The sequence below is a fragment of the Lampris incognitus genome, chromosome 3 (genome assembly GCF_029633865.1).
Source record: "Lampris incognitus isolate fLamInc1 chromosome 3, fLamInc1.hap2, whole genome shotgun sequence".
In the NCBI taxonomy this organism is placed as follows: domain Eukaryota; kingdom Metazoa; phylum Chordata; class Actinopteri; order Lampriformes; family Lampridae; genus Lampris; species Lampris incognitus.
Window position 1 is genome coordinate 62,714,129 of NC_079213.1, and position 18,682 is coordinate 62,732,810.

The 18,682-nt window shown below is 49.9% G+C and overlaps 1 protein-coding gene across 1 annotated transcript in view; it reads right to left on the bottom strand.

Moving 5' to 3' along the window:
- The window catches only part of tle2b (TLE family member 2, transcriptional corepressor b), a 124,916-nt gene that overhangs the window by 38,772 nt on the left and 67,462 nt on the right, over window positions 1-18,682 (bottom strand). Inside the window, 3 exon segments of the mRNA XM_056277774.1 lie at window positions 45-189; window positions 191-223; window positions 3,981-4,043. Of these exon segments, the coding sequence (XP_056133749.1) occupies window positions 45-189; window positions 191-223; window positions 3,981-4,043 (241 nt within the window).

Below are 18,682 nucleotides of genomic sequence, written 5' to 3' on the forward strand. Positions count from 1 at the left end.
TGTGTTTGTATGGGAGAGTTGAGAATTGCTTCGTGGCCTCTCACCTCGCAGATGCTCGGATCTAGATGGTTGCGGTTCGTCCTTGGAGGCCAAGTGGGCCGAGACCCCGAGGGCCCCGGTGAGGGCCAGGAGCCCTGAGCCCCCCGCGCCCAGGGACAGGCCTGACGGGTGGGGTGTCAGGGGATGCCCGGGGCGTGTGAGACAGGTGCTGGAGCTGCTGCTGCTGTGGCCACATGAGAAATGGAGGGAGGAGGTGGGGGTCGAGGAATGGGAGGGGTTGTGAGAGAAAGAAAGGGGTTATTGGTTATAAAGGTGGGCGGGGGGGTGAAAAGAGACAAAGGCCAAAGAAAGATGGAGGGGAGAAGAGGAGAGAAAGGGTGTCAGAGAAAGGAGAAGCAGTGAACAAGGGAGGAGAACAGAGAGAGAGAAGACAGAAGTGGGGAGAGAGTGAGAGAGAGAGAAATGGAGGTCATTTGGAGAGTAGAAGCATGAAAGAAGATGGGAAGATGGTGAAAGATTGTGGGAGACGGGGGGGTCACACCGATCAATGGGGGTTGAAGAAGCAAGGGGAAGAAAAGAGTGGAAGAAGAGAGGGGAGAGGACTTGAAAGATGGGTAAACACGGGGGCAGGTGTGGGTAGAGACAGCGAAGACGGTAGCAATGGAAGCCAAGGACACAGAAAGAGGAGGAGAGAAGAGAGAACAACTGGCACAAGACGTGACATTTTTCATGGGCGAGAGCAGGCAGGGAAGAGCAAAAGAGAAAGAGAGAGACCGAGAGAGAGAGAGAGAGAGAGAGAGAGAGAGAGAGAGAGAGAGAGAGAGAGAGAGAGAGAGAGAGAGAGAGAGAGAGAGAGAGAGAGAGGGAGAGAGAGAGAGAGAGAAGGAGAAGTGAGGGATGAGGTGGACGGGGGACGGGGGTTGTCGGAGAGTTAAAGGATGGCCAGAGACACAGGGGAATCATGGTGAAAGCAATGAAAGGAGAGAAAAGATGGATAGACGGGAGGGGGACGGAGAGAAATGGGGAGAGAGAGAGACAGAGATAGGGTAAATGAGTGCAAGGAGAGGGTAGAAAAAAGAGCATGTGTCACGGAATGAAAGATAGCGCGGAGCAAAAACAAAGAGGGGGGAAAAACACAGTGAGTAGAGGATTGGCTCCAAAGGGAGAGGGAGAGGAAGAGAAGGATGAAAGATTACGAAAAGGAAGGATGAAAGTCCAGGAAGAAAATGTCAGACGAAGAAAGAAAACAGAGTCAGAGAGTGAGCGAGACACACAGAGAGAGACAGAGAGAGAGCGAGAGAGAGAGGAAGAGAGAGGGTGACAGAGAGAGAGCTACAGAGAGAAAGAGCGACAGGGAGAGAGAGAGAAAGAGCGACAGACAGAGAGAGAGAGAGAGAGAAGACCCGACGAGGGTAGGAATTAGGCAGTGGGGGAGAGGAGAGAGGAGCGGAGGCAGAGAAAGAGGCTATTTCCAGATGCGGCTTTATGATGTGTTTTGCCATGTTGTTTAGTCCAGTCACAGCTCTTGACAAACACATGCAAACACACACACACAAACACCTCAGACACACACACACGCACCTCAGATACACACACACACACACCTCAGACACAGCAGTGGTTGTGTTGCGGTGAGGAACAAGAGGTCTTAAGTAGACAGTAATGTGATCAGTGCACTGACGAGCTCTGAAAGCCCTGCAGGACAGCAGCCGTCTGCTGTACCTCTGTGTGTGCATGCGTGTGTGTGTGTGTGTGTGTGTGTGTGTGTGTGTGTGTGTGTGTGTGTGTGTGTGTGTGTGTGTGCGTGTGTGTGCTCACGTGCACATGTCAGCATTGTGTTTACATGTAAAGGGTTGTCTGGTGTACATCAACAGTTCAAGTGTGTTTGCTGTTGTATATATTTATATGATGTGTGTGTGTGTGTGTGTGTGTGTGTGTGTGTGTGTGTACACATCAGCAAGTGTTGCCTGTGCATGCAACAGTTTAGTTGTGCACATGGATCTCTATTGTCTAAGTGTGCGCCAGTAGGGTGTGCAGGCGTTTCTTCCAAGCGGTGTCTTGTGTAACGTTATAGTTGACTTGTTTGTTGATTCCATTGTTCTTGTGTGTGTGTGTGTGTGTGCATGTGTTTGTGTGTGCATGTGTTTGTGTGTGTGTGTGTGCATGCTGTCATGGCAACAGAAGGGGACTCACCCCGATGATGGCATTGAGCTCCGCCATGGTGACCTGTTTGGCCCTCTCCACTGCCTGGACCACTGCTGCTGGTCTATACACACACACACACACACACACACACACACACACAAAAGTACACAGACAAACAGATAAAATTATTATTATTATTATCATTACTGTAGAGATTGCTGAAGATGCCTTGCTGTCAGTGTGCAGAAAAACTGGGGGAAACGAGCAAAACAAAACGTGCAGGTATGTGAACGTACTGCACAGAACGTGCACGTGCAGCCGGCGCCCCCACACCTGCACCCTCCCCGCCTCGCAGGGGGCGACACCGGCGAGTCTTATGACAGCCGCGTCGACCTGCGCCGTTCACACTGGCTGTATAAATATATGCACCACCTGAGGAACCGTGCACTCTAGAACTGCACACACACACGCACACGCACACACACACACACACACACACACACACACAAAGACACACACACCCGTCAAAGTCCCACTCCCAGCCGGTGACACACGAGACAAAAATCTCGGCGCTGTGTCCGCAAGGCTCGAATCTAACCAGTCGCCCGCGCGCGTACACGTGCGCTGCAGTGTCAATATTGACCGAAACTGCAAGAGCTGTGACCTTCCTGTCCCTGGGGGCGCACACTCACCAGCCTGACACGACTGCACTCGCACATTAACGCACACATGCACACACACACACACACACACACACACACACAGCTGGAGAGACATGTGCACACAAAACACACACCCCCCACCACCCACACACATACAGACACACACGCACACACATGCAACTGGAGAGGAGTGTGCACACAAAACACACACACCTCACACCCACACACACAAACACGCAGCTGGAGGGGAGAGTGCACACAAAACACACATACACACCCACACACACACACACACACACACACACACACACACAAACAAACAAGGAGAGAGGAGTGTGCACACAAAACCCATACACATAAGAGGCTTGTGCATACACACAAGTAAAACAAGCAAACTGAAGGTGTGACTCTGTTTTCCTCGCTCCCCGTCAGAAGAACATCAGAAAAGGTATCAACTCATCAATACCGCAACGACCACGATGACTAGACTCGCCGGCCCGTTGGCTAACGGGTCGGACCCTTTAGTCGACTGGTTAGCGCAGTCGCCCGTGGTGCGGGAGACGCGGGTTCGCATCCCGGCCACGGCGGTTCCCGGCTGCCCCCTGAATTCGCTGCGGTACATTCTGGATCGGTGTGCTCTCTGTCCTGTCCCGTTTTGAGGTCGCTGAAGAGACAGCTTTGATGATACTTAATGCCACGGTCTTCATTGCCGTTCTAAGACTGATTTATCTCCTCTGGATTTGCCGTTCTGCTCCCAGGGATGGAAAACCCCCTCAGTCACACTTGAAACCCAGCCAGACTACAGCACCTGCTAAAAGAGCGGCGCTGACGGATCCAGACTCGACCTGACATCCATCTGCTCCCCTGCATCTGCAAACGCGTCCACGCGAATGCTGCTTCTGCTGCCATTACCATCATCCCATCATCTTTTCTTTTTCTTTCCTCCTCTGGGTTGTTTTCAGTGTTTGTACAAGGTAATCATCATTTTCTCTGCATGGCTGAAACATGCAACAAAAATTAAAAAACAAACAGGATCGAGTGGGCATCAGCAGTGTGTGTCTGTCTGGGACCCTCTGTGTGAGATGAACAGAGCTGGGAGTTTCTGGAGGTAACAGTTAAGTGTGTGTGGGGGGTTGGGTTGTGGTGGGGGGTGTAGGGGGGTGGTATACATACCTCCTGAGAGAGGAAAGGGATGATCTGGGCGCAGATAGCACTGAGACGCTTGACAATTTCGGCCTGTGACCCGGACACACAGAGAGAAAGAGAGAGAAAGAGAGGGAGAAAGAGAGAGAGAGAGAGAGAGAGAGAGAGAGAGACAGACACATTATGATTATGCAACTTGCTTGGTTTTTACATCCATCAGTCTGTTGAAAGTTGACTGGGCACACATGCCTTTCATTTACAGCAGAGCTTCTGTGTCACGTTCACAGTTAAAACAAGTCCACGTGGGGCGTCCGGGTGGCGTGGCGGTCTATTCCGTTACCTACCAACACCGGGATCACCGGTTCGAATCCCCGTGTTACCTCCCGGCTTGGTCGGGCATCCCTACAGACACAATTGGCCGTGTCTGTGGGTGGGAAGCCGGATGTGGGTATGTGTCCTGGTCGCTGTACTAGCGCCTCCTCTGGTCGGTCAGGGATGCCTGTTTGGGGGGAGGGGACTGGAGGTAATAGCGTGATCCTCCCACATGCTGTCCCCCTGGTGAAACTCCTCACTGTCAGGTGAAAAGAAGCTGCTGGCGACTCCACATGTGTCGGAGGAAGCATGTGGTAGTCTGCAGCCCTCCCCGGATCGGCAGAGGGGGAGGAGCAGTGACCGGGACAGCTTGGAAGAGTGGGGTAATTGGCTCTGTGCATAACTGTCATCCACTGACTTCTGGTTTCTACTGCAGCGGTCAGACCAGTTTCCTGTTTGTTGGCGTGTGCATGTCCCAGATTGCAAAACTGCTGCGGCCCGGACCTGTCCCATACCCGACACTTTCACCCGGCCCACGTACTGCATGGAATGATGGCACTTGGGCGGTCCGCTCCTGTTTGCCAGATCTGGGCCAGAACCAAGCCATAGCAATGCTGCATGTGCCACATATTTGCCAAAGGTGGCCCATATTTCTTTTGTGATATTTGGGCCATATTCATCATTTACCACACAGCCCACTTCAGGGTCACATCCAGATCACATGTTGTTGAGAGCACCGCATCTTTGCCAAAAAAGGCCCACATGTGATTTGGCATATTTGGGCCATATTTGCTATTATACATGTGGGCCACTTCAGGTTCACATCCATTTTGTCAGGGCCAGAAGAAGGCCACCAGTGCCGCATCATTGCCTGAGGTGTCCCACATCCAGATAATGTCTGGGTTGACAATGGCATATATTCCGCGATGCCTGCGAGATTTACCATGGATAAATGTCAACCACATGCACAGAATCGTTGACAGACTATGAGGATGAGCATCCTCATCCTCATAATTGTGGACGTAACTTGAGATGCTCAACTTGAAACTTGTCACCCGTCTGCTGGTGGGTGCAGGGGACAGTTTGTGGACAGTTGTGTGCATGTGGTTGACATTTATCCTCGGTAAATCTCGCAGGCATCGCGAAAAACATGCCATTGTCAACAGCACACGCCAACAAACAGGAAACTGGTATGACCGCTGCAGTAGAAACCGGAAGTCAGTGGACTACAGTTATGCACAGAGCCGACTGGCCAAGTACAACTGGGGGCGGGACACATTCACACGTGGAAGCTGCCTGGAAAAAAAAACACACAATTTCTCCGCCTGCCTCTTTAATGACGCTACCTTGGCATTAGATATGAAGAGAGTAGTGCGTGCTGCACAGTTTTTCATTTTTTTCACTGACCTTTTTTATTTCTAGCGAGACACAACTTCAAGATGGAATTAACCCATTTAGGACATAAACGGTAGAACCTGTGTCCTAAATATGAAGTAGCAACCGAGAGGTGTTCTGTTTTTTTTTGGACTACAAAAAAAAAAACACCTTCGGCAGCAATCCGCCCACTTCTCTATCACACTCTGCACGAAGACCAAACGCAACCCCACAAAAACAAACCCGCAAAGACACACCTGAACAGAGTCACCTGAACAGACCTGTGCATTAGCACACCTTTCCGCAAGGGCACCGTGAATGACAGCAGCATGAGTCAGAAAACAGAGTAGGGATGGTGGATGGTGCAGGGAGGATGAAGAGCAGGGACGATTAAGGACGCGGGGAAGATGAAGAGCGGGGATTGTGAAAGATGCGGGGAGGATGAAGAGCAGGGATGGGGAAGGATGCGGGGAGGATGAAGAGCGGGGACTGTTAAGGATGCGGGGAGGATGAAGAGCGGGGATGGTGAAGGATCCAGGGAGGATGAAGAGCGGGGATGGTGAAGGATGCAGGGGAGGGTGAAGAGCGGGGATGGTGAAAGATGCAGGGAGGATGAAGAGTGGGGATGGTGAAGGATGCGGGAAGGATGAAGAGCGGGGATGGTGAAGGATCCAGGGAGGATGAAGAGCGGGGATGGTGAAGGATGCAGGGAGGATGAAGAGCGGGGATGGTGAAGGGTGCGGGGAGGATGAAGAGCGGGGATGGTGAAGGATGCAGGGAGGATGAAGAGCGGGGATGGTGAAGGGTGCGGGGAGGATGAAGATCAGGGATGGTGAAGGATCCAGAGAGGATGAAGAGCGGGGATGGTGAAGGATGCGGGAAGGATGAAGAGCAGGTATGGTGAAGGATGCAGGGAGGATGAAGAGTGGGGACGGTTAAAGATGCAGGGAGGATGAAGAGCGGGGATGGTGAAGGATGCAGGGGAGGATGAAGAGCGGGGATGGTGAAGGATCTGCGGAGGATGAAGAGCGGGGATGGTGAAGGATGCAGGGAGGATGAAGAACGGGGATGGTTAAGGATCCAGGGGAGGATGAAGAGCGGGGATGGTGAAGGATGCAGGGAGGATGAAGAACGGGGACGGTTAAGGATGCGGGGATGGTGAAGGATGCGGGGAGGATGAAGAGCGGGGATGGTGAAGGATGCAGGGAGGATGAAGAGCGGGGATGGTGAAGGATGCGGGGAGGGTGAAGAGCGGGGATGGTGAAGGATGCAGGGAGGATGAAGAGCGGGGGCGACATTAAGGCCTCTAGTCACCATCCACCCTTTTAGCACCATCACACTCTCATTTGGCGCACCCTGGGTTAGCTTCCCTCCATTTTCTACCTGAACCCCTCACCACACACACACACACACACACACAGACACACACACACACACAACATTAAGACACATTCACAAATACAGTGCACAAAAAACCCTCCGGCACAAATGCACCTTTCCCCCCTTGTTTGTGTGTGTGTGTGTGTGTGTGTGTGTGTGTGTGTGTGTGTGTGTGTGAGTGTGTCTTTTTCTTGCTTTCACTCCCTCTTCCACTCCACCTCTCACAGCTGTTTATTCAGTGCCATTACATTTGTCCATTTGCTAGAACTCGTAGATTCCATGAAGATGCCATTCCACACACACACACACACACACACGCACACACACACAGCCATGCTCACCTGTGCGAAAACATACACATAAAAGGAAAGCTGGAAAGCATCCACAAAAGAAAACTGCAAACTGCATACACACACACACCCACCCACACACAGACACACACAAACAGGTATGAACACACAAACACACGGACACTAACAGGCAGACCCACGGATGAAATACGAGCACACACGAACAGACACACAAAAACACTGGTGCATGCATGTTCTCTCTTCTTTTTTGCCCTCTGTCTTACTCATGCACCCGCGCACACACACACACGCACACGCACACACGTCTGCGGAGTGTCTAATTCTATCTGTCTGAGTGCCCTCAGCCTCATTTTGTTCTCTTCCTCACTCAGCTGCTCTCGCTCTCTTTGTACAGCCGCTTTCACACTGGGCCATTATTACCCTATTCATCCTGCCCCCTCCCCTCCCCTCCCCACCGCCCTCTCCCCCGCTAGCTCTCCTGCAAACACCTCCATCTCCCCTCTCCACTCTCCACCCCCCCTCTCTTACTCTCTTCCACCGCACCCCATTCTCTTCCTATCTCACTTTATCTCCCATTGCATTGATCCCCCCCCTTTTTTTCTCCTCCCCGGCTCTTCATCGCTGTCTTCCTCATCTGTTTTCCCCCTCCCCGGCTCTTCGTCGCTGTCTTCCTCATCTGTTTTTACTTGACGTTACTGCTGTTACTTTTCTGACTTGCACATAATCACCAGTTTTCCCCCCTTTCCCCTTCTTTCTCTCTTTCTGCATCCCCCCATCCACAGTGACACATGTTTCTGGCACATGGAGATACTGAAGGAGGGGGGTGGGGTGGGGGTGGGGTTGACTGACAGGCCTGAGCACACCAATCACACAAAGGCTTATCACTTGTTTCTTTCTAGCAAATCCGCTGACACGCGCACACGCACGCACGCACACAGGCGGAGGCTATGAGGCAGCCTGTCAGCTGCAGGCAGCCAGTCTCCTCTGAGCTGCAGACTTTATAAACTAGATCTCACCAGGACACAGACATCCTCATCATATCTTAAACCAGTGTCGAACTACGTGTGTGTGTGTGTATGTGTGTGTGTGTGTGTGTGTTGCAGCTGTGGCTGCACATCTGAGAGTGTGTGAGGGGAGGAACGTTTTCCGCTACACAGCGCCGTAACTGTATAGTTTCGCTGTAATTTTCCATCAGATTTTCATTCGTGGCTTTTGTTGTTGCCAGTGCCGTAATTAGCTCAGAAACAGCTGATTGGCTCAGCGATGCCATCCCGATGACCCGTGCAGTTCCTCTCCATGTCAGTTTAACTTGGCTGGAGTAACCGCCCCACCCTTGAGATGGATTGTTCTTGGTGCCGTTTTTATTTATGTTTATCTGCTGTGTCATCTGCTGCAGCTGCTTTTTATAAAGTTGCCGAAACTTTATGAAAACCAGCTGGCCCACTGACATATTTAGAAATGGTCTGTAGGAGACCGAAGTTTTTGGGAGGCAGTTAGGCCAGCGTCATGGTGGAAAAAAGGTTAAAACTATAACTCTGTCAACAATGATTTGATTTACTTTAAACTGACATCAAAATGCTCATCATACTGGCAGTTGTTGTGATATATTCCGATCCACTGTTATGGTAGGAAATACTCTGTTTTGCAAAAGAAGCCTCGCACCACTTCCTGTTCAGTGTATGTGATGTGTCTGCCTTCATATCTTCAGCACCGAACGCCTGTACTGTACTGTTACTGTACTGTTATTGTACTGTTACTATACTGTAACTGTTACTGTACTGTTACTGTTACTGTACTGTTACTGTACTGGAACTGGAACTGTTACTGTACTGTAACTGTTACTGTACTGTACTGTTACTGTACTGTTACTATACTGTTACTGTACTGTTACTGTGCTGTTACTGTTCTGTTACTGTAGCGTTACTGTTACTGTTATTGTGCTGTCACTGTGCTGTAACTGTTACTGTACTGTAACTGTACTGTTACTGTACCATTACGTAACTGTACTGTTTCCGTATGGTTACTGTACTGTTACTGTAGCTATCGTTACTGTAACTTTACTGTTAATGTTTTTAAATTGGTTTTTATCATTGTCTACCATTTTTTCTTTGTCTTGTAAATCACTTTGTAAATTTGTTTGAGACGTGCTATATAAATAAATAGTTACTATTATTATTATTATTATTATTATTACTGTGCTGTTACTGTACTGTTACTGTTTGTTGTACTGTTACTTTAATTAATTGTACTGTTACTGTACTGTTACTGCACTGTTAGTTGCACTATCACTGTACTGCTACTGTTACTATACTGTTAATTGTACTCTAACTGTACTGGCACTCGTCCATGCCAGCCTCCGCTACTCTAAAGCAGCTTTCTGTTTGTTTCCATCGTTTCTGGTCTCCTCTTCAGCCCATTACAGCTGATCATGTCAAGGTGTTTCTGGTCTCCTTTTTGGCCCGTCACAGCTGAACATGTCAGGGTGTTTCTGGTCTGCTCTTCAGCCCGTTACAGCCAAACATGTCAGGGTGTTTCTGGTCTCCTTTTTGGCCCGTTACAGCCGAACATGTCAGGGTGTTTCTGGTCTCCTCTTCAGCCCGTTACAGCCGAACATGTCAGGGTGTTTCTGGTCTGCTCTTCAGCCCGTTACAGCTGAACACGTCAGGTTGTTTCTGGTCTCCTCTTCGGCCCGTTACAGCCGAACACGTCAGGGTGTTTCTGGTCTCCTCTTCAGCCTGTTACAGCTGAACACGTCAGGGTGTTTCTGGTCTCCTCTTCAGCCCGTTACAGCCGAACACGTCAGGGTGTTTCTGGTCTCCTCTTCAGCCCGTTACAGCTGAACACGTCAGGTTGTTTCTGGTCTCCTCTTCGGCCCGTTACAGCTGAACACATCAGGGTGTTTCTGGTCTCCTCTTCGGCCCATTACAGCTGAACACGTCAGGGTGTTTCTGGTCTCTTCTTCGGCCCGTTACAGCTGAACACATCAGGGCGTGCTGAACGTGCTGCCGTGACAGCATCTTCTGGGAGAAGCAGCGGTTGTCTCGGCATTGTTAACTGAAAAAGCCCTCGACGGCCTAATGCATCCTCAACAAAATGAAGCCACATATACTGATTTAAATTAGCCTATGCATCACATAATTGCCTGTGTCAAAACAAATTGCAATACGGGACCAACTTAATGACTACATCCTTTGGCCAACCTTGATAAAAATGTCTAAGATGCTGCCAGTTTGTCTTATTCAAAGCAGCACTGGGCGACTTCCTGGATTCCAGCAACATCTCTTTCCTCAACTGTCACAAAGGCGACCAAGTGGCTTTTTTTCATCCATAGAGTAGCAAGATACCTGCACTTACTCACAAGCGCTGGCTCAGAAGCCGGTCACAGAAGAGGAGGGGGAGGAGGAGGAATGTTCACAGACCAGGCAGAGTAAAGATGCAGTGTGTGCTTGCAAAGCAGAACCCAACGTTTCTCAGGAGGTTTCTTATCCGGTGGCAGAGAAAGTGCAAAGCAAAAACAAGGCTCCTAGTGTACCCCCTCCTCGCCATCACACAACACAACCAAAATTAATTTAATAATGACATGTTAAAGCAAAAAAAGTCCCCCGGTGCCACTTCAAACAGCACGGTGTAAGAGGAGTCAGCGCGGAGGAAAGCCACGTCAGGGTGCAGGGAGGCATTCATAACACGGGGCTTAGGTGACCTCCAGCATGCCAGCACCGCTACTGCCACACGACGAAACGCCAAACACTATGACAGTTAATACATATCAACCCTTTTTTTAATTAATTGTATCTGCTGTAAACTGTAGTGGACGTTTACACCCTAAACAAAGTTCACATAAAGTAAAAACAAACTAAACAAAGTTTACGTTACATTCCACACCCACTTCCGGAGTGGGAAGATGGTGGCGCGAATTGACGGCCTCACCTAGTACCGTCCAAGCGATGTCTTTGTCAATAACTGCATCTAAATTTGTCTTCGTTTGATGGCTGGGAGAGCTTGCGCTAGATCGGCTGGGAGAGCTTGGTCTGTTGCGTCCTGTGGGCCCAGGGACCACAGCCCTGCCTGGAGCTACGACGGAGGAGGTAGCACCGAGGTCGTTCTGACAGGATGCGGAAGCGCGGCAGGCTAAGCTAACTGCTAGCCCATGCAGACCAGCAGTTCCGATAACACCGAGGGGGAGTCTGGCAGCGGCCTCGCCTGGCGTTGACTGTGGTGCTTTTGGTGTCATCGTGTGGAGTGCGAGGAGATGAGTTGAGGGTGTCTGGCCGGGAGAGCTGGCGTTGGATCAGCTGGGGGAGCCTGGTCTGCTGCATTCAGTGGGCCCAAGGACCATGTCCCCTGCCTGGAGCTGCACCTGAGGGGGAAACACCAAGGGCGGTCTAGCAGGACGCGGAAGCGGGACAGGCTAAGCTAACTGCTAGCCCATGCAGACCGACCATCAACCTGGCTGGCGTTTGTTCTCTGGACAGTGATTTTTTTTAGTTTGGATATATGTGTTAGTTTGGATAAGTGTGTTAGAGTTTGGACATGTGTGTTCTTCTAGTTTTTGGATATGTGTTTTTGTCTTTGTGTTGCACTACTGTGGGCGGGGCGGGGGGGGGCGATATTTCAAAATGACAAATAAAGTGTTTCTGATTCCTGAAGTGCAGCACATTATAGCTGAAGTCGGCGGGGACCCTCCTTGCTAGATCTGTTCAGATGTTCTGCCTGGGCTTCAGCCAAACCGGCCTTAGATGAACATCAACCAACACCCCCGGATCAGATCCCGGACCGAACCCCACACAGCAATGCGGAACAGCCGAGACTAGGACGGACAGGAACCGGACAGTAGGGTCACACGCCAAGCTGAAATGGATGTTTTGCTATTGATCGGTCAACAATAGCTTTCTTTGTGGAGGTCTGCCTCGTCTGTGGAAACACTGGGCTGGGTTTAAAACGACTTGGGACTGACAGCCAACAGTACTTGACTTATAAAATGCTTTCTCTGGACCGTTCTATCTTAACCTGCGTTAGGTCTGGGGAGAATTCAGCCTATAACCTGATCCATATTACAAGGCTGCACATTAATGGTAGAAATAATGCTCCAGATTGTTTTGCAAGACATTGTGGTCAAACGTATTATTTGTAATTATTGAATTATTTTTATTTTTTTTAATATAAATTTATTTCTGATTTTTCCCTTTTTCTCCCAATTTAGTGGCCAATTGATCCCTATTTTAGTTCAAACACCCACCCTCGTACTGCATGCATTCGCCAACTGCATCTCTCTGGCCGGCAGTCTCGAAGGAGACGCCTCCCCACTTTTGTGACAAGGCGACTCCAGGCCGAACTACTGCTTTTTCCGACACACACAGAGACGCATTCATGTGACGAACACAAGCAGACTACGCCCCCCCTCCTGAAGACAGTGCTGCCAATTATTGCTGCTTCATCGAGTCCGGCCATAGTGGGATCTGATTTACTGAATTATTTTTAATGAATTAAGTGAAAAAATCACTTCTGCTCCTTTATTCATCGTCTTCTTATAGATAGCAGCATGGCATGTTAGACTGAAGTGTATAGTTGCACAGGGGTAATATGGTAAAACTGCCATACCACACTTTAAGGCATGGTTGCAGGGATTTCCGCACCAGATCCGCCACTAACCAGTCTCCCCTGCTGGCCAAGAGGAGGCGGGCAGCTGAATCTGGCTCCTCAGCCCGTGGCAGATGAATTAGGACGGAGCTGAGCCAGACCAGGTGTCAGAGACAACACCACAAAGTCTGGCTCCCGCAGCCCTGCCAAGGCCCAGACACCAGAGAGGTCTGGCAGGGACTGGTTGGATAGAGGGATGGACGGATGGAGGGGATGGAGAGATACAAAGGGAAGAGGAGGAAAGGGGGTTGGTCAATAAACACCTGAGGGCAGATCTGCAGCCAACTGGCACAGGAAAAGAGAGAGAGGGAGAGAGGAACAGACAGAGAGGGGGAGAGAGAGCGAGAGCGATAGCAAGCATATGACATGTTACATATGCTAGTTATTTGCAGTATTTTTGTCAATATTTAGATGCTTTACCAATCTAATTCTTCGAACGTTCATTCCGATGAAACACATTTAAGTGAAATAAAAATAAACTGAGGGACGGAGGGACGGACACGTGTTACAAAAATATCTTCACTTTTATTCACTTTTATTTGCGTTCCTCGGCAGTAGTTTTCATCTACCACTTTGCCCGTGAGGCTTGTTGGACCGAATTGGGCTGGATTAAATCTAATTTAGTCGAAATGAAATGAAATGAACTACACAAAGGAAGTTAAAAAAAAGAAAACGGTTTAGAAGTGAGGAGGAATAATTTGAATAGAATTTGGGAGGAGGTGGCGGGACAGACATACAACAAAGAGCCACAAGGCTAAACTAGACGAGAGAGGACGACGCTGTGTAGGGGAGGAAGACCAACAAAATACTGACAAAAAAAATAAAAAATAAATATATATATATATATATATATATATATATATATATATATATATATAGAGAGAGAGAGAGAGAGAGAGAGAGAGAGAGAGAGAGAGAGAGAGAGAGAGGGGGGGGATAGGGAGAGTGTGGCTCCATGGGTTCCATCTAGAAAAGAGCAAAACACGCCCCCAAAATATCCTCCAAAAAACAAACAAACGGAGGAAGGGAAGGAGGAAGAGGAGAGACGGAGAGAAGGGATGAATAGCAAGACAAGGAGAGCCTGTTCCGGAGGCTGTGGAGCATATTAGCCTGTCATTGCCGCAGGGACAGACACACACACACACACAGCTTCCGGTACGTCAACATGCGGTGCCAGCTCGTCCAGACTTGTCACCTTGGTGGATCATAGACAGAATGATGCTCACAACCACCACAACACTAATATAATCACTGTGCCGGTTACTGCATAATAATAAAACCTGTTATGTGATATGAGCAACATACACACACGCACACACACACACACACACACACACACACACAGAGGATACAAAGCAGTGTGTGGTTAATTAAAATAAAAAATACCCCTGCACCTATGGGTTACCATATATCATGTACTATGTGTCCCACCTATCAAACATGGCTACCTCTGTTCTCTGATCACGGTACTAGCTCACATCGAAGTAGCTGCTCTGGCAACCTGGGGCTAACACTGAATAGAATTAGCTGCTAAGCCAAATTCACGCCCGCAGTGGCCTCGCCCACTTCCGGTGTGAGACCATGGCAGCGTGAATTCACGTTTGTGCCGACCTCACCCAGTACCGTCCGTCCATGCGGTGTCTTTTGTCCACGTCTGCGTCTAAGTTTGTCTTTCGTTTGATGGCTGGGAGAGCTTGGTCGGCCGCTTCCTGCGGGCCCAGGGACCACGGCCCTGCCTGGAGCTGTGCCCGAAGAGGTAACACCGAGGGCGGTCTGACAGGATGCGGAAGTGGGGCAGGCTAAGCTAACTGCTAGCCCATGCAGACCGGCAGTTCTGATAACACCGAGGGCGGTCTGGCGGCGGCCTCGCCTAGCCTTGACTGTGTTTTTAGTGTCATCGTGTGGAGTGCGGGGAGGTGTGTCGAGGGTGTCTGTCTGGGAGAGCTGGCGTTGGATCGGCTGGGAGAGCTTGGTCTGCTGCGTCTTGTGAACCCAAGGACCACTGCCCTGCATAGAGCTACGACAGAGGAGGAAGCACCGGGAGCGGTCTGACAGGAGGTGGAAGCGGGGCAGGCTAAGCTAACTGCTAGCCCAAACAAACCAGCAGTTCTGACAGTCATCCTGGCTGGCGTTCGCTCTCATAGACAGCGATTTATTTACATTTCAGATATGTGTTAGTTTGGCTATGTGTGCACTTGTAGTTCTTAGATATGCGTTTTTGCCGTTGTGTTGCACTGCTGTGGGCTGGGGGGAAACGACGCTTCGCTTCGTTTCATGTGCGCAAGTGCATGAAATGAAACGACATGGTGTTTCTGATTTCTAGCTAGCATCGGAGTATGGGTGTTCTGGCAACCTGGGGCTAAAACCCAACAAAATTAGCTACCAAGCCCACACTCAATATCAAAATTCAACCGTCTTTGACATCACTCCCAGGCACTGGTCTCATGTCCATCTATGAGGGCTTGGCACAGCATTAAAGGACAGTTCTCTGATGGTTTTGTGTGTGCTCAGTCCTGATGGGTAACGTGGTGGATTGAAGTAATAAAGTCCTCACTGTGTGCTGTGCTGATGGAGAAATCAGTGTTGTCCTGCTCACAGAGTCTTCCCCACAGTGCCCACATGTACCAGAATGCACTGCACGCAAGCGTCTGTATCGTCGTCCATAAAATCCTCCACTCAGGTGTTGTGGGTGTCACGACGGAAGCAGGAACAGAGGACCCAAACGCAGACAGCAGAGACCGGCTGGGGCTAGAGCACCGCTTTAATAAAGCAAACAACTTACAAAACACCCGGGACAAGGCGCAAAACATCCGGCTGCCAAAAGTCAATCTGACGATCTGACAAAGAGTCGGGGGGGCAACCCGGGGGGAATACAACTGCTGGAGAGCCAATCAGGGAACGGGGAACAGGTGAGCAAATTAGGGGCAGGAACAGACACGGCAAGCCAATCAAGAAATGCGGGGACGGGTGAGCAAAGCAACGCAACCATGACGTCATTTCCACCGTCGGAAAAGCAGCTTAGCGGAGAGAAAGAGGATGTGTGTTTGAGCAGCGTGTTCAGAGTAGGTCAGAGCGTTAGAAACCCCGCACTGAGTTTACCAGCCACCACATAACGTCACAACATGTCGCTTGGCAGGTGAGGGAAAACTTTCTCTGCTGCACCGGAGATGCAGAACTGATTGGGAACAACTGCAGCGCTGTCCCTGTCCCAGACAGACAGCGATAAGGACGAACATCAGAGACGATCCCTCTAAACGAGCACACCAAATTAAGCACAAAGACAAAGGTGTGTGTGTGTGGGGGGGGGTGGTATGGGGCTGGGGGAGTATCAATTCTTTCACATGTGAGGAACGACTGCAGCTTTGTGTGAGCAGACAGGAGTGGGTAGATTTATGAGGGGCGGATAAAAATGAAGTGATTTGTGCCAAGACCACATGACGCCTTGTAAAGGAGACCGGGGACAGAGGACAGTTTGGTTGGCAAGGCTGGGTGGGGGGGTGGGGGGATGGGGGGTAGAGTTGGGAATTTGTCACTGAATTGTGTCACTTTTAGTACTGAGGTGAAGCTGAGCTGGGGAGCTGGGAGGAAGCGCCGGTCCGCCGTACAAGACCAGCATTGTTTTGTGTCTCCCAGCATGCGGGGGCAGCGGGGGGAAGCGGCGGGGGCAGCGGCGGGGGGGAGCAGCCGTGACCACGCACCTCTCTGCCAATAAAGCTGTGTGAGTTTGAATGTGATGAGCGTGGCTCGAGGTTGGCATGGGAGGAGGGGGCGGTTCCCGCTGTGCTCGGGCACTGCCAGCTGTGCCAGTCTCCGAGTCGCTCTCTGTGGCTGCACACGCCAGCTTTGTGAGGGAGCTGCATTTATGCACACGTCTATCTGTGTGTGTGTGTGTGTGTGTGTGTGTGTGTGTGTGTGTGTGTGTGTGTGTGTGTGTGTGTGTGTGAATGATAGAGCGTACAAGTTTTTTTCATAGACTATCATGCACGACTGTCTGTGACATTTTGTTCGTGAGTCTGAGCATGTGTCATAGCTTCACACTGTAGCACATTTGTGTGTTTGTGTGTGTTTGTGTGTGTGTGTGTGTGTGTGTGTGTATGTGTGTGTGCTTCACACTGTAGCACATTTGTATGTTTGAGTGTGTGTGTTTGTGTGTGTGTATATGTATGTGTTTGTTTGTGTGTGTGTGTTTGTTTTTGTGTGCTTCACACTAGCACATTTGTATATTTGAGTGTGTGTGTGTTTGTGTGTGTTTTTTGTTTGTTTGTTTTTGTGTATGTGTTTGTTTGTGTGTGTGTGTATTTGCTGTTGTGTGTGTGTATGTATGTGTGTGTGCGCGTGCGCACACCATAATCCAAGAAACACAAGCTATCAGTAATCCCACTGTCGCCTAACAACACCTTGTATTGTTGTGTTGTTGCTTTGTGTCATCCCGTACTGTGCAGAGACTCACATGATGAGTGTGTTGACTGACTTGTTGTGATATTTACTTTTGTTGGTCTCATTTCATTTATGATCAAGTCTACGCCTCTGCGATGCGCGCACACGCACATCACACCGATAAAGGTCACTGAGTTCAAATGGAGAGAGAGACAGAGAGAGACAGAGAGAGAGAGAGAGAGAGAGTGAGAGACGAGAGAGAGAGAGAGAGAGAGAGAGAGAGAGAGTAGAGAGGAGAGAGAGAGAGAGAGAGGAGAGAGAGAGACGAGAGAGACAGACAGAGAGACAGAGAGACAGAGAGAGAGAGAGAGGAGAGAGACAGAGAGAGACGAGACAGACAGAGCAGAGAGAGAGACAGAGAGAGAACAGAGACAGAGAGAGACAGAGAGAGAGAAGAGAGAGAGAGAGAGATAGAGACAGAGAGAGACAGAGAGAGAGAGAGACAGACAGAGACAGACAGAGAGAGAGAGAGAGAGAGAGAGAGACAGACAGACAGACAGACAGACAGACAGACAGACAGACAGACAGAGAGAGACAGAGAGACAGAGAGAGAGAGAGAGACAGAGAGAGAGACAGAGACAGAGACAGACAGACAGACAGACAGACAGACAGACAGACAGACAGACAGACAGACAGAGAGAGAGAGAGAGAGAGAGAGAGAGAGAGAGGAGAGAGAGAGAGAGAGAGAGAGAGAGAGAGAGAGAGAGGAGAGAGAGAGTGAGGCAGAGAGAGAGAGTGAGGCGTAGAGAGCAGGGAAGAAAACGAGAAGAATAGAAAGAGACAGAGAGATGGCAGAGCGAGATAGTGAAAGCATGGTGGCAGATGAGTGTGAGAGAGAGCGATGAGAGAGGAGAGAGAGAGAGAGTGCATGTGTTGCGTGTATGATGGCATATGATGTTTTCCAGTCAATGTCTTGGGTGTGTGTCTGTAGTGTATACATTTTTAATACATGGATTTTTAATACAGGATGTGTATTTAAATGGAAGTGCGGGGGGACTATGTACATGCACCCCCCCCACCACACTTTCACACACAGCTCATCTCTTTCCCCTGCTGTCTAATTGGCCTGCCCTCCCTCTGCTCAGCTGAAGGTAAACACCTGCAGCCAGTGACGTCATAATCACCACTGCCGTGCTGCCGGACTCGCAGGTAGGTACTCCTGAAAGCTGCCGTTTCTGCTCCCCGTCCGTCTCTTCCCATCTTCCTCTCCATCCCGCTGCCTTCGCTTTCTCCCCATTCCACACAAGCTTGCTTTATCTATTTTTTTTACTTCTGTCTGTT